Below are 17,290 nucleotides of genomic sequence, written 5' to 3' on the forward strand. Positions count from 1 at the left end.
GGAAGAACATTAGTACGTGTATCGCGTATTTAGCATATGTATGCGTTATTATTTGTATGCATAAAATGGATACATAATTAATGATGGGAAATGTCGTACGTAAAGAGGTGATAGCATAATGGATTTCTATCAAGCAAATCATTATTTCGCAGTTATAGGATTTTATGAAATTCAATGAGCCGTAACAAAGTTAAATATTCACTCATAATATTCGACAAACTCAACTTCTTCGAAGTCATGCTAATCTTGCAAATTAATGAACATTCTTCAATTTTTTATGAATTTAAAAGTACAGAAGAAAGATTTTGTTCGAGCAAAGTTGCATACCTCGAAAAAAATCGAAACAAAACATTTGTCGATTAATTGTTATTGTTGTACGTAATATCTTCGTTCATGTCGTCTATGATAATGAATGAGGGAGAGTATAAGAACAAAACTGAACATACGGTAACTTCAATATTTTTGTATTATTTTTTTAATAATAATAATCAAAATACAACTGGAGATACAAGAAAATTTTGGATCTACAACGAATGCGAGTTTAATCTGTTCAAACACTGAAAATCTGTGTGCACATTTTATACACATCGTTAAAGACGTCTCGAGGATCTCGTGAGGCCGTTGAATTAAGACATGGTCCTCTTAAAATCGTCTTAAAAGCCTTAATTTTGCATTTTTATTACAGCTAAACGTGATTATCGAGACTAACAACAGACTCCATCCTTCGTTTCTAGTACGTGATCGAAATTGAAAAGCAATTGTACCAAAGTAGCGAAAACATAAAATTACTGATACTAAATGATGTTCAATATAAAATCTTGGAAACGTCATTCTTATTTCAAATTGAAAAATACAACATACGTCTCACGAGAATTAAAATAGAAAAACCGAGAACGAATCAATCAGAAAAAAAACAAGACAGCTCCTATTACATATCATCTGCTGTGATTTATCTATCGCGTTAATTATCGTCTCGAATTAGTGCGGTGCTTCAGCTTGCAGTATGTTCCAATTTTATTCCTGGGAAGAGAGAAGCTCGCATTTCTTCCGATCTTAAACCAGCAAGCGATGAACGTCGAGAAGTAGTAGATTTGACTCCAGGGTTTATTCCTGGCGTTCGCAGTGAAACGGCCCCCTGCCAAATGCCGGATATTTCGTTGTTGGGATATCTCGTATTTTTAAATGTTGTCTTCCCGTATTTTTTATCTTCTATCAGGCCAAAAACACCGCTGACGTATATTTCTTACGCGCGAATTAAGGGGGGAGCCTGCTTTAGAGGCTTCATAAAATCTATTTTTTTTTTTTTTGCATAAATGTCTTCCCAAACTATCCAAGAATGCGTCCCTAAAATTTCAGACGCAAATTCGAAATATTTTCGGAGTTACAGAAGAAATAGTGAGCAAGCGTCGAGCACGTATACGAGCGGTTTTTTAAAGTTTTTTAAAGAGTCTGAACCAGTTTTTTGAAGTTTTGAACCAGTTTTTTGAAGAGTCTGAAGGGCAACTCTATGGACCAGGAATCGCTGATTAGCATATTAATGGGGTAAGTTCAAGAAAATTACGATTTTTTATGTACGAAAACTTTGACGCACGATTTCTCCGTTTTTCCATTTTTACGCTTTTTCCTAATTGGCGGGAAAGATAGGGAAAAAACTAAACGTCCTATCGAAACGAGACAAATTGCATTGTACTCGGGATGAAATTCTCTTCTAGTTGAACCTAAAAAACCTTAAGAAAGTTAAGATTAACCCACTTTTTAAACAATCTAAAGTGAATTCTTTTCCCAAGAAAAATGAATTTTTTTTTTAATTTGCGAAAAATTGTTGAATTTTTCACTTTTTGTGGAATTTTCTTGTTTTAGCTAGAAGCTATACTATTGAGATGTAAAAATTTTTTTGGTTTCTTTGTTTCAGATGGAAATTGCGACCTGCACCTTTCCCGCCGCACGACAAATGCATACTCGAGACGCCTCGGTGAAATGCTTGTACCGGGCATAATATGACATGTATCCTAATGAAAAAATTCGAGAAGACTGTTGAAATACAGAACAATAAACCCTGAAAGTTTCGTTTTCATCGGATATTTCTTTCCTTCCCAAAAAAATCCTCGAAAAAACCGATTTTTTGAAGCCTCTAAAGCAGGCTCCCCCTTAACACGTTCAACTATTATTAAAAAAAAAACGTGTCTGCTTTACGAGAATGAATTGACAATTCCAGCTGGTTTGCTGTGGCAGTTATAGAGAAAATCCAAACTGTAGAAAACGAAATGCATGTCATGCGTGCGATATGTTCATTATGTACGAATTTTCCTGTCTGTAACCTCATTTCTTTTTTTATATTTGTGTCATTTTCTGTAGGTAATTAGTAATTCTATTCTGGTGTCGAGTCCAATAATTTCCGGTTACAGCTATGCCGTTGCAGAGGTGTGGAAAATGTTTCACAGTATGTAATTCTACTTTTAGAAAAAACTTGAAAAATCTCGAGCGAAAGTTGACAATTTTTTGTTACGAGACAGCAAACTAATGTAAATTAATTCAGTTTTCTTTATCGACGAACTTTTTGAATGTATGCAAAGAAAAGAAGTGAAGGGGCGAAAAAGTTTAAATAACGTTTCATGATGCCCAAGGAGTACGTCAAAACAGCGTGGAATAAACCATATGTTTGTTGAAAAATGACGTATATACATTTTGCTCTGAAATAGCTTCATCCTTTGGCAACTGAACAAATCAGAGTAGGTGTATAACCTATTCGAATTTTATTTTAACCTCTACGATCTAGTTTCTCACATTATATACCGTATGGATTTTCAACAACTGTCTTCAAATCAGAGTTCTTAATCCCGAAATGGAAAAACAAAATTTTGGTCCAATTATCGGTGTTTTCGGTTTCTGTTAATCTTTCGATACAGAATCACTGTTTCTCTCGAAATTACTCAGATTTTTACAAAGAGAAGAGTAAGGCGAACGATAACATAACTGAATAGAAAGTACACGTCCACCGATGCTCGAAAATTTCTGAACGAAAGTTCGATTTATGGGGAAGATAGTGAGAGCTAATTCTTTCATTGAAATTCGATCATAAACGATGAAAAAATAAACTTTATTATATTCTTATTCCTTCGTCACAAGCTGAAAATATATCGATGAGGTTTAAGGGAAAACCGTTTGTTGAGTTGACTACATGGGTGTGAATGAAGAATGAAGAAGAAAAGAATTTCGTCATCTGTTTATGCAACGTGAAACTTTATACAACTGAGCCAACCTTGCAGATATAAAAAATTGTTTATGGTCGACGGATTGAACTGCCAAATAAGAAATGTTTATTATAAAAAAAAAGTCTTAAATACCTCTTCTACGGATACTTGCTGGAATTCGAAACAATGCATACAGAGATAATTAATTTCATTGAAGCAAATGGAAAAATTATATCTTGAGTCCGTTATGAAAGTCTTTCGTCTATGAAAATTCCTGTGCCATCTCTCTTATAAAAATCCAAAAGTGTATTCTAGAAACTAGAAAAAAGTGCCAGGTCTTTCTTTTCATAGTGTTTTCGAAAAACTTGTGATATCAATTTATTTCACCTATTTTTTCTTTACCGGGCTCAATTTTTTCACGGTTCGATAGATATCGTTTGAATTTAATTGAAACAATCTTTACAAATTTTTAAGCAATTCAATTCTCTATCAAAATGTCTGTAGAGCAAAGTCTCTACTTTCACAGTCTACAAGATATTAGTCTTTGACATCAATATTGTGTAGAAATGCAGTTTCAATCGTCTTTAGTGGCTAAACCATTCACTTCGTAACATATACACGCAAAGTAAAAATGTGTAGGCAATTCGATTCTCTCTAAAAATTTCTATAAAGCAGTCTGTGGCTTCAACGGTTTACCGATTATGCATCTTGAAAATCGTTTTTTCGTAAAACTTTACCTTCAAACGTCTTTAGTGGCCAAACTGTTAATTTGACAACAAAATTTCAAATTACGTTTTTGCAGAGAATTGTATTTTCTAAAAAATTGCTTTCAGAATCAAGCCCATATCGTTAAATGCGACTGAGCAGTGACAGTTTGAAGAAAAAAATTCCCCCCCCCCCCCCCCCCCCAAATGTTATTTAGGTTTAGTCTTTTTTTTTTTTTTTTCTTTGTATGTACAACTTTCTCAGACGAGGGCGATAAAAAATGGCTGCTTCGGAACAAAACACTGAACAAAATCACTCGTTGCTAAGAATGGCCAATTTACAATTAAGCGCAGCTTGACCCAAGGCAAGGGATGCACTGCAAGCGAACGCGTACATAAATAAGTATATAAAGCGAATAAATGCGATGCATCGTCGCGCCTATTTTCTCGCAAATGCATATACGGCGCATCTATTATGGGCCCAAAGTCGTTGCGTGTAAATATAAACTGAGTCTATATATAATATACATACCCGGTCGTTGGGCACTGTCTAGTGTCTCTACGTCTCCCTGTATCAGGTTTCACCACGGGTATCATGTATAAAGTACCTTGCCTATCTACGACACGCGTTTTTACAGTCTCTCTTTTCACGTCAAGTACAGACTGCAGGTTCTGGCTCTTGGCTGCACGATGCACTTTCAGAGAATGGACGGCGAGTTGATTAATTATTATCAAGTCTCTCGGCATCTACGGAGCTTTTATGTTGATTCTTTTTTCTCAATTTGTAATCTGAACTCTTTATCGGTCAGGCTTGATCGCAATTTCAAAATGAAACGCTGAATGATAATAATTTTCTAAAATTAGCCAAAGGTTGCGAAGTTATTGCTTTAACCCTTTGACTCGTAGTGGTAAGTATTCTGACCACCTATTTTGTAACCATTTTTTATTTTTTCTTTTGTATGTTCAGAAAACTTTTCAACATATTTCTTTCCGATTCTTTGCTATTTCTGACAGTACACTAATAGGTTTTCAACACTCGAGAGTAATTATTGAAATATAATGTAAATTATTATTATTGGAAACAAATTTATTGACAAAAATCGTGAAAATTGAAGCAATAATTCGTTTCAGAGAAAGTTACCCTTTTATATGTATGACATATTTTACATAAATTACGTGATAAATTATAAATTTTTGGGATCGCTGGTTACGAATCTGAAATCGGATTTAAAAAATTCAAGATGGCGGGTCTAATTAGTGACCCTGCAAATCCGTGCATAGAGTTTTTTAACCACATTCGATCAAATTTCAAATTTTCGTCCACCAGGTTGGATCCACCATCTTCAATTTTTGAAACCTGCTTTTAGATTCGTATTCAGCGACCCCAGAAATCGTAGAATACTATTTTGTTATAAAATTTGACTCAGCGCAATAATTTATATATGACTCAATGCGTTGAAAATTTGAGTGGAAGCTTTTTGCTTATTTTCTGCGAATATTTCATCGGTAACTTGAAGTGATCAAGCCTGATTGAAATCTAATTCCTATGATTAACATTTTTTATAATAATTTTGACGAATGAAACTTGAGTATGAATTATTGGAGAGTACAGAATTATTCAAATTACAGCTAAACTTCTTGAACTTTTCTCGATAAATTTTGTTAGATTCAATCTTCAGGTACATACATTTTTAATATTCTAACGTTGATAAAACCTAACGAGAATATCGATAGATAATGACAAGACATATTCGTATATCGTGACGTTTGTCAGGAAAAAAAATTTGTAAGCTGTACAGAAACGTGTTTCAATTTTTTCACTTTGAAAGTATTTTTACATGCTATTTACGGTCGATTTTCATAAATCGGCTGATAATCATAATCAATTTGAATGAAACTTCCCAATAAACTTTGTGCAAAAACACCGAAATATATTACTTAAATCGAAGATACTCGTTTGAATTGAGTTTGAAAGAAACCTGAGTAAAAAATCTCTTTTTCAAAAATACACAATTTAATATACGTGTAATAATAAGTATAGATAAATATTACTTCTGGTATTTTCAACGTATAATTACGTAGAGATATATTCAATACATTTTGTACGTATATCAACGATGACATGCCGCATATTTAATTTATGTATTTATCCTAAGTATAACATCAAACATCTGGTTATATATAAACGACTGCAACTGTGCAATGTGGAAGAGCAATGAGGGAGAAAGAGAGACAGTGGACTGACAACTTTTGCAAATACGAATCACTGCACTGTGTGCTTTGATATTTTTTTTCGCATAACGTAATTACATTCATTCGCGCGTTGGTTCATTGATTAGTTTTATTGCTGTCGATATTGATTGTATAATTAATTATACAGTCCACTACAATGCGGCCAGTTATACATAGTATGATAATTTATCACTGCGATGTGCGTAATACAATGGATATATATATATTATATTGCTGCCGTTTTTTTTCTTATCTCTGTATAAATTATTTATTTATTCAGACTTGGAAATTTTAGATATTAAGTTGGAAAATGAAATCTTAGAAGTGATAATTTGGAATTTTACTCTCGTCCCTGAAATTTATCAAGTTTTTTCAATTTTATGCTCCGATAAAATATTTGTGGGTAGTCAGAATTCATCGTTCAAAAAATACAATGAATCAATTATTTGAAAAGGACACGGATAAAGTTTAAAAACGAACTTTTCATTCAAGTAATACTCGTACTTTATGGATAGAAAAGATTGGAATCATTCGATCTTCGCGTGAAGAATTGCTGTGGTAAATGCGTATGATAAGCAGCGAAAGCTGAATCAGTTTGGCCATAATTTACCTCTATTTAGTTGAACAGAAATTGAATAGCAAAAACAACAGATTAAAAATCACGATTACAATTCCATACAAAATATTTTCATCACGAAGTTGACATTTTCAAATCCAACCACAAGTCATAACAATTTAAGAAACACCGAAATATCCCTCACCTTATTTAAGTAAAAAAAAAGTCAGATCTCGAGAGCAATTTATTAAAATTTGGTTTAACAGATACCCTTTTACAGCAAGTTTTTCAAAGAGGAGTGAAAAAAAATGGTTCCTTCCAAGCTATAACGTATGAATCTTTGCATTCAATTAACGTGCGCCATGCGTCGAAAGAGTTTCGTCGTCGAGTCGAAGTTTCTTCTTTGTATAAAATATGAATGGCTACATAACTTCGTTTAGTTTATGTATATAATGCGTCCGCAACGAGTTTCACAATGCCGAAGAAAAGGCAGAAATTCCAGGTAGGTATATAGAGTGGTCGAATGTCTGAATAGGTATATTTAGATTTGGACTAAAGCCAATTGCGTTCTCATGTATCACTTTTTTCTATCCTCCGAAGACTTCGTTTCTTATATATATATAATATATATACATACATATATAATTATATGTGCGTAATTCACCTCGATTTTCTTACCTCCCCAGCTTAAATTCTTCGCAACGGTTTTGCATTCGGAAACATAATCATTCATATGCATACTCAGAGTGATTATCTATCGAAAGAATGTCCTTTCGTCTGCTGTAATGCGCATGCGTTAAAATTAAAGAGCAGTTGTTTGCCAGGGCGACCAACCGTCATGAACGTAACCTCAAAAACAACCGTCAGTTGTGTTCAACACCCGACAGCTGTCAAAATTTTTGAGTCTACGTACACGACGGTTGGTCACCCTGGCAAACAACTGCTCTTTAATTTTAACGCATGCGCATTACAGCAGACGAAAGAAAATTCTTTCGATAAATAATTAATCTGTACGCATATGTATTAGGGTGTTTCGGAAAAAAATAAATTGCGATTTTACAATGTGGAAACCCCGAATAGGTTTGTTTAGGTTAAAGGAAAGATTCTGGGAAAACATGAGCGTCTTGCGGAAGAGACCCTCTTCATTTCATTTTTTTCTTTTTATTACATTTTTTTTAATTTATGAATAAAGGAATAGAAGTGATTAAAAAACGTTTTTATTGCTTATTTCAATAGAAATATCATGTAACGTCGGATAGAATACCCACGGTTGTAATACTAAGTCTCCAATTGATTATCGAATTATAAAAAAAAGTAATGTAAAATAAAAATAGAGAAGTAAAATGAGCAAGTTGAAATATGTTGTAGCCCTTCAATTATTATTTCTTGCACAAATTTATACCCAAAGATCCAACCTAAAGATCACGATTGGTAATATAAAAATATATCGAACGGGAATTTGATTTTCCTAGGTTAAAAATTTATATTAAATTATAGCAATTTTATGAGTTAATTGAATTAATAATGAAAAACTCATGAGATACCTACAATTCTGAAACATCAATTGGAGACCTAATATCAAAAGTGTGGGTCTCCTTTACAACGTAAATTGATATTTTAATTAATATAAGAAACGAAAAAAAAAAATTATTTCATATTACTGATCATAAATTCTAAAAACTGTAAAACAAAAAATAAAAAATCAAATGCGGCCGATCTTCCACTTAACGTAAAATGCTTATCATTTCCCAGAATCTTTTCTTTGGCCTAAAAAATCGTTTTAGGGATTGCCACGTTAGAAATTCGTAATTGTTTTTTCTGAAACACTCTAACATATACACGTATATTCGCTCAGTTATCAGCGTTATACGTATATTACCGAGTTGCCATTTGTATAATCGTATAATTATCGTGATTACTATCAACATTGAGACATCATTGTTACGTTTGTCGTTATTTTTTGTTAAAGAGTTGATTATAATTCAGGCGTACAGACTAGGTCGAACTTCTCTTATCACTAATTCGACGAGCCTTGAACTCTGAATACCATTGGCATAACTTGAACAGTTCTAATCTTGCAAAGGTTGAGTATTATTTAAGTTGCAGTGCAATATTTTACACATACAGCCGATTATACTTTATTCGATGTCGAATAACTCCGGATTTCGATGGGTGATTTACACATGTGAATATGTATATAACCTTAGGCGCACTCGTGTATGTTGTATAAACGCGAATTCGAACGCTACACATCCGGTAAATTTTTGGCCTACCTCCAATCGTCACAGGCAATTTAATTGCGGAATCTATAAATTACCTGTCATCTTTATCGACAGGAAATGCCTTCGCCTGTCTGAACACGTGTCATTTATTGGTACACCGTAAAAACTTTTAAATCAACTGTTATATGTATGCGTTGAATATATGTACATACGGTGTATCCACATGCCCACCCGTATCTATATCGATACGTGAGGCAGAAAAATCGCAATTGCAATTTTTTGATTAATGTCTGTTAATATATAACTAATAATATATTACTATTAACAACCTCAAAGAAATCACATTATTGTATTCATTTTTTTTTTTTTTTTTACCGTCAAATCCGTACAGTTCGTCTGATTGTAATGAAAAAGAGTTCGTTTTATTCATGAATGAATTCCCTACGAACTATCTTACACAGATTTTTATCTTGAGCATATCGGTGGATGAGAAAAAAAAAATTAGTTTTACAATCGTTACAACTATTATGTATGAAAAACTTATGATTCGCCAAGAAATATGATGATTGATGGTCAAAATTGACATAAAAATGTAATGTAAGTGAAAAATTCACCTACAAATAAAATAAGTTTATTGTTTATCAGAATCGGTTGAACAACATGTTTTTTTGACTTAAATAAATAGTTATAAAAACAATGTCATTTCTCTGGCATCGTAAATTATATAATGGGTTGTTTGCATGTAGAATTCAGCGTTTTTCAATTTTCTTATTGGTATTACAGGGACTTTTTCCAATTGGATGTAAAGAGATTAGCTATATTCAATCGTACGTTATATTGATTATACAAACGAAAGCAGAATGTGATGAAGCATAAACCTGAAAATCAAAAAAATTTTATTTAAGCTTGCGATGCATTGAATTGGCTATTTTTCTATTTCTTCCAGCACTTTGGTATATTTCATCAATTACAATGTAGCTTAGCCTACATGACTTTTCCACAGTTACGGAAAAATAATTTCGAAACATCGACTTTCTCTTGTTTTCACGTAACTTGAACATATTTTTTTATAAATTAAAATTTGTTAAATAATGTTCGTAATGTTTTGAAAACGTTGAGGAATGTTCTTCTTTGAACAAAAATTTTCAAAATACCGAAATAACTAATAGAAAAAATATCTATGCATCATCGGACCAATCTTAAAATGATTGCTACCAAAAACCTAATTATTGATAATTTTTTGAGAATTATCAAAAGCGTGGAACTTGAAGCAGGTTCAATTATTTAGTAATTGAAAAGTGATCAAAAACCTTTTGTCACAAAATCGATAAATATATTGGTGGTTTTAGAGATGCCACCATCACCTACAAAAGTTTCCACAGATTTGGCATAGAACAGCCCATATAATTTTCACTCATTTGGCCGCTGTGATCAAATATATTTTTTACTCGGCGGTCATTTTTGACACTTACAATGTTTTCCCCCTTTTACACAACATAACGCGTCATAGAATTATCACAGCGTTTGAAATACGTCTTCAAGACGTAGCTACGGTATAATTTATATATACGTACTTATTGTTAGACGTCCTTTTTAGATCAGTATTTTGGACACATATTTCCTCGGCCTCGTGTTTATGCTATTTTAAAATAACTCCAAAGACTGTCATTTTCTCTTTCAGACTTTCGACCCTGCAAATTCATCTCTTTTCTATTTCCCTAGCAATATTAGAGGTATAGGTATACTATAAAAAATACCTTGCTAAACGTAATAAATATATGGCAACAGCAAAGTTGGCTTAATTCAAATAACTTATTCGGTTTCATTTGATAACCTAAACTATCCTTCTATGAACACTGTTTTGTTCAATCAAACGACAAGTTTTTTCAACCATAAGCGAAAATAAAAAAAATTTCACCCGCCGTATTTGGTTAATCTCTAAAATCATTTTGTATGTATACGACTATCGAATTTCAAACGTGTGAAACAAACTCAATAACTGCTTGTACATTTTCGATTATTCGATAATATTGTATTAAATCGTTTATTCTTTGCCACGTTTTTTCAGGTTTCGCATGGGTGACGTTGGCCACAAACGATTCTTACTCACTTGGAGCTTTGGTTTTGGCGCATTCCCTGCGCCGGGCCGGTACCAAGCATGATTTGGCAATTCTTATAACCCCGGGTGTCACTCAGGTTATGAGGTAAGTTTTACACTTGCATTTCTATGGGATTAATTTGGTGCACAAGTATTGTTTCTATAAGTAAAATCACATGGTTATCACCAATTCTGTGTGAAAATTGTAATTGAAAAGATCTCCAATTAATTACCTTTGTAATGCGTAAACTGAAAAAAATGCTGTTACAAATTACTCTTGAAATTCACGTTTTCTCAATTTTTATATTACCATTATAATTGTAATATTAATTTATTCTGACAACAGGACTCCGACAATTATAATTATTGACGTTGAATGTCAATAACTATTCAGGAAAAAGCTCGCCGCTCGCGCTTGTTAATTTCAGATTTTTCAACATCGACAAATATATGAACAATCAATTCGAAAAATAATTTTCGCGATACAATCACGTGAATTCTGAATAACAGTTCAACTGTACAGTCGACTGAAATGGAAGTTTATCTGACACACCAATGTGCAAAATTTATTCGATGGGGATACAAGTAGATATAACGTTGTAAATTAATTTTCCTAATCAAGTATTTCGGTAATTATGATGCTAAAGTTAGTTTCCGTTTAAATACTAGATACATTAACTCTAACGACGAAGCCTCTTTTTTGTTGAAAAAAAGCATTTTTCTCAATCAAAATGTTTGAGAAATTACACTTTTTACAAATAGAGTTTCTCAATTTTCATGCCTAAATAGAAAGTTTTTCAAATTAAATTATCTAGTGAAAACTTTCTTTAGAGTGCGTTAGTGTTTTTCAAATTATTTCAGGACTTTTAAATTGAAATTGAAGAAGATGTTCAAATAAATAGCTGTTTCATCATTGTAGCAAATATGCTATAATGGCAGTCAAAGGGTTAATTCAACCACTTAATTTTCTCACTATCTCACGATCTGTACTAGCTTTGATCATTCCTATCTATCACTTTGATCCGTAGTGGTGACAAAATTCAACGTATATGGAGAATCCCATGCCAGTGAGACTAGGTTTGGAATCACCATTTTCCATTTGGTTTGAAACTTTTTCAGCTGATAGTATAAGCACTTTTCAAGTTCGATTTTCATTTATTTTTCTATATAAACATGAATACTTAAAAACCTTTTCATAGTCCGAACTTTTTTAAAATTGGTTTATAATGAAGTCATTCATTTTCATTCTTTTTTTTTTAGAAAATATTGGATTCGTAAAAATGGATGCTTGAAATTTTTTAGAAAAATTCTCTGCTATCTTTCAATCTGTAAAAAACATAAATAATACTAAAGTTACTTACATATATAGAAGGTTAAATTAATTTGGTGACTGTATTTTATCGTGCTAGGTTCTTTTTGAAAATTACAGTGAATAAATTATACCAACAATTAATACATCGCAAAGGTATTGATTCATTAATATTCAGTGAAATGAAGCTTGATTTGTACGTCATAGTGAATGAGGTCAATGATCATTGGCACCGATCCTATGTATTTAATTGTAAACACGGTTGGCTTAATTGTTTACAAACAAGTTCATTTGTCAACCACGTCTCGCTACAATTCTCTGGCGTTCTGCCCGTCTTGCACTGACGATGAAATCTGATTGTGTGACAATAGATGTAATGTATACAAGAGTGCATCCTATGACACTATACTTATAATAAAGCAAATAAATCGCAGTCCGCGTCATTTTAATTTTTAATCCCTGCCATTGTACGCTCATTTTGTATTCCAGAAATTTTATTTTTGACGTTATATTGGTACTTTTCTCGTTTTGTTATTACGGGTAATGATGAACTGGAAAATACTGAAGTTTTATACGAGTAAAAACTATGGAAGTATATTTCATATGTGCTAACTCGATCAAATTTGCACCTCGCACAATTTTTAATATGCAGTAGGAATTTTTTCAGGTGATTTTAGCACCTGTTAAACCTGTATCATTTTTTTGCATTATTTATTTCGTTATGCTAAAATTTTCCAGTTATGAATATTTGAACATTTTTTTCTTTATATAACTCGGAAGAATAAATTCTCAAAAGTTGGCGTTCGTTGATTCTGAAATCATTGTGTAATGTAAAATTCCGGACTGTTTCATTTTCCCATTTGGTAAATGTTTGTCACGAATTTTCAAATCGCGATGAACGAACTTACAGTTTTTGGTTTGTGGAATCTTGAGATTCTGTAAACTGAGCAATTTACTATAACTGTTTTAATTCATTCTCGATATTCGTATGAATCTAGTACTTATCTGACATTATGAACGTTATTTTTTCAAATTTTACAGGGAAAAATTGGCCTCGGTATATTCTCTTGTCCAGGAAGTAAACGTCCTGGATTCAAAGGATGAGGCCAATCTCGCGCTCCTTGCACGACCCGAACTCGGAATCACATTCACCAAATTACACTGCTGGCGGTTGACTCAGTACGAAAAATGTGTTTTCGTGGATGCCGATGCTCTCGTAAGTTACCCAACAATTATTAAGAATTTTGGTTGACCGAAAGTCAATACTTTCTGTTACTTTTTATTACCAAGGTTTATTTACCAAAATGTCATATTCATAAGCTATGAAGATATCTTTGAAAAAATAAAAATAAACAAGTATTCGAATTGTGAAGAGAAGCTTAGATATCGACGCTTCATTTCGAATTGCTTCTAAATTGTTAATAATTTGGCAGATTACTTCGATTTTACTTCACAATGGTTCATTTTATTCAAAATACTATTTTTCACGAAGTCACTGAAATGGAATTTCTTTCTTTTCAACAGTTAATGCAATATTGCCATTTCTTGATCATAATCGATATCATTAAATCGAATCTATTCACTACACTTTTACCAACTAAACGATATGACATTAAAGCATCCATATTTACAGCGATTAGCTGACGGTTGAATGACCTAACGCGCATGCGCAAAATTTCTAGAGCAATGGCATTTGTTTGGTCAGGTCGACCAACCGTCATAAGTTCAGATGACAGGTCACCGCGATGTATGTAACCTTAAAAATGTTGGGAGTTGAGGACAGTTGAGGTTACATACATCGCGGCGATCTGTCAACTGAACTTGGACGGTTGGTCAGCCTGATAAAACAACTGATGGTGCTCTAGATTTTTAGCGCAAGCGCGTTAGAGCTTTCGACTGTTGGCTAATGACTCTCTATAAGCTTTCATTCATAATACTAGTTCTGTATCTTTAAAAAGATCTTCACATCTTACCAATACAAAAATTTGATGAATACTCAATGTACGACTGAATCGTAATAAAGTCAATAAAAAGTATCGATTTTTGGTTTATCAACCTCCCTAAAGATACCTAAAGATAATTGATCCCTGTGAATTTCATAAGTAATTCTTCATCGATTTTACAATACATGGATTTATTTTTCATCCTTTTTCTTCTCGCAGTCCTATATATAACCTGACGTTCTCGCACATTTAACAGGTTGTCAGGAATTGCGACGAACTGTTTGAACGAGAAGAATTGACAGCAGCACCCGACGTCGGATGGCCGGACTGCTTCAACTCGGGAGTTTTCGTATTCAAGCCGTCGCAGCAGACCTTCGCCTCGATCACTTCATTCGCGGCGGAAAAAGGTTCGTTCGACGGTGGTGACCAAGGTCTCCTCAATTCGTACTTCAGTGATTGGGCCCACAAGGACATCTCCAAGCATCTACCGTTCATCTACAACATGTGCTCAACGGCAACTTACTCGTATCTGCCCGCCTACAAACAGTAAGACGCTCGCATTTATTTCAAGTGCAGTTATTTAATGCCTGGTTCCCACCCCGTCACGTCATATTTACATGCGTTAAAAAGACGCAGCGAAACTCAGCAGGCTGAGTTATTGACTTCGCTTGCGCAAAATGCAAACCGATCATTGGTCAGCGATATTCTCGCCTACAAGACAGGGGAGCCAACTTACAGTTCGTCTAGTTAATTGGTTTAGTCATGGCTTACACCACGAAATGTGAGATTGTATCGAAAATGAATCCCTATCTACAAACATTGATCTTTGCTGCTTATTTGAATATGTATCGTAACTTTTGACTTATTTTAAAATAATGAGTTCTCCGATAAATAAAACAAGTGCAGCAAAATGCGGAAAATATAGAGCAAATTGTGTATTTTAGAAAGACGTATTCTCGTATCAAAGTCTTGAGACTGACTGTTTTACAATAGTAGTTGTTGGCGCGGTAACTCAGTAATTCATCTATTTATGACTTGCATTCATCTTGAAATCCTTGATTTAATATACAGGGTGAGAAGATGTGCCAATGAATGTAAGATTTTTCGACCAATGCTACAAACTATGATTGAATAAGTTGGACAAAATTATTGCGATACTTTCCTGTCATCTCTAGGTCCGCCATTTTTTATCTTTAAGCACTTCTTACTTATAATTTCAGTTTTAAGAATCAGATTTAAGATCAAGATCCCAAATCACACTGCACCATCTTTCAAAATTTTATCTCCGAGTTGGTTTAACGTTTAAGTTTCCGAGAGAACAAAACTTGCTGTTTTATATGCCGGAAGCCGAAACAACAACCAAAAACAGCCCAACTTTCGTGGTTGAACATTTAGAAATTTTCGCTTATCTTGCAGATTTGGGGAAAATGTTCGTATTATACATTTCATCGGCGCCACAAAACCTTGGCTGCAATATTTCGACACTGAAACTTCAACCGTCCATCCGCCGTCAGGATGCAATCATTTGCAGCCACTTTTGCAACTCTGGTGGAACATTTTCTGCGAAAACGTTTACCCTAAGCTATCACCAGTGATGGTGAGTTTAATCTCTTGATACATGTGTTATTCTTGTTTCTTTTCCCCTTTTTTCCATCACATTACGTGAATATAGAGCCGCGTTTACTCTGAACAAAGTCAAATGTTTTTTATCATTCTAATTTATCCGCAGATCCAGAAAATTTAAATTGCATCATCTTAGCATCAGTTGTCCGCTTATTGATTGGACTATATTTTGATATATTATATGTATAACATTCTTGCAGTTTCATATTACCCAAAGAGTTTTGCTATAAACGAATCTCAATTTTCGGTTAGAAAGTGTCACTAGTTTGCTAGATCAGGCTTTGAAAAATGTCATTATCTTATGATTGGAAAGATATTCTTGAGATGACAATTCAAAAAATTTTGTATGTGAGTTTTGGCCACAGTTGAGAAAAAAATCCATCTCTGAGATATTGAGAAAACTTTTGAACTTTTCGAAACTTTCCGCAATTATTATGACACGCATAATTTTCGATTTTTCGTGTTTTTCTTTTCGTAAAGATTCAATTGAACCGTGAAAAGTTGATCTATAAAAACTGATGCAACCGTTTAAAGCTTAACTAACAACCCTGTCTATGAATTGTACATACTTTGCTCGTGGGTTACATCCAGTTTGAGAAACTAAGATAAATAGTACAAATAAAAATTCTTCTATTGATTTTACAAGCCAAACAATGAGTACAGGAATACCGAGCCGTTTGTCGATCAGGTAAGGTGATAATTAATCGATCTTGAATGACATGTGACCATTTATGACTATGTGTATGCTATAACTATTTCTTCTATTCATTTTTAATTATCCTTATCACAATGTTATTATACATTTGGTTTGGTTTTTTTTTATAGGAGTATAGTTTCGACACCGTTATATTGACATCTTTGTTTCGATTTTTTTTCTCTTACCAAATTACCAAAAAAGTTAGCCTTTATTCGCACACGCACGCAGCTGGCTGTTACATCGAATTATCTATCACACCCACGGATTTGTATTATTAGAGACGTTATGTCGGGATTTCTCAGGCGCTCGCATTTACAAATAAATCAATCTAGGGGCCGGGTATTTCTGTCTCTATTCCAGATTCAATGTTCAACTCGATATCGAATTCTACTTGAATTTGCAACTTGTTTTTATACAAGAGAATGAAATTATTTTTAAGAAAATTGAAAAATGTTGATTTTCCACCTGCTTAAATTTTTTGAAATACTAAATACAAAGTTCCGCTCACATTAATTAATTTGTTCATTCAGAAAGAAGTGTATTTTTTTTCATTATTTTTATTCGCCTGTGCGCAAGACATTAAATACGATTGATAGTAATGCGATATTCACAGGTCCAATTTTTATATAATATGAGTATTGTTTCGAATTTTCAATTTCTAGGTATGAACTCTAAAATTGAATTTGCATTTATTAAAATATATATCTATAGGAAT

At 33.2% G+C, this 17,290-nt stretch overlaps 1 protein-coding gene across 2 annotated transcripts in view; it reads left to right on the plus strand.

Moving 5' to 3' along the window:
- Gyg (glycogenin 1) overlaps positions 1–17,290 on the plus strand; it is a 36,690-nt gene that overhangs the window by 853 nt on the left and 18,547 nt on the right. For both annotated transcript variants that reach the window (XM_046629670.2, XM_046629671.2), the window contains exons 2-5: positions 10,974–11,109; positions 13,354–13,528; positions 14,512–14,801; positions 15,672–15,852. In XM_046629670.2, the coding sequence (XP_046485626.1) occupies positions 10,974–11,109; positions 13,354–13,528; positions 14,512–14,801; positions 15,672–15,852 (782 nt within the window). The remainder of the gene's footprint in view (positions 1–10,973; positions 11,110–13,353; positions 13,529–14,511; positions 14,802–15,671; positions 15,853–17,290) is intronic.

Source organism: Neodiprion pinetum, chromosome 5 (genome assembly GCF_021155775.2).
Source record: "Neodiprion pinetum isolate iyNeoPine1 chromosome 5, iyNeoPine1.2, whole genome shotgun sequence".
Lineage (NCBI taxonomy): Eukaryota > Metazoa > Arthropoda > Insecta > Hymenoptera > Diprionidae > Neodiprion > Neodiprion pinetum.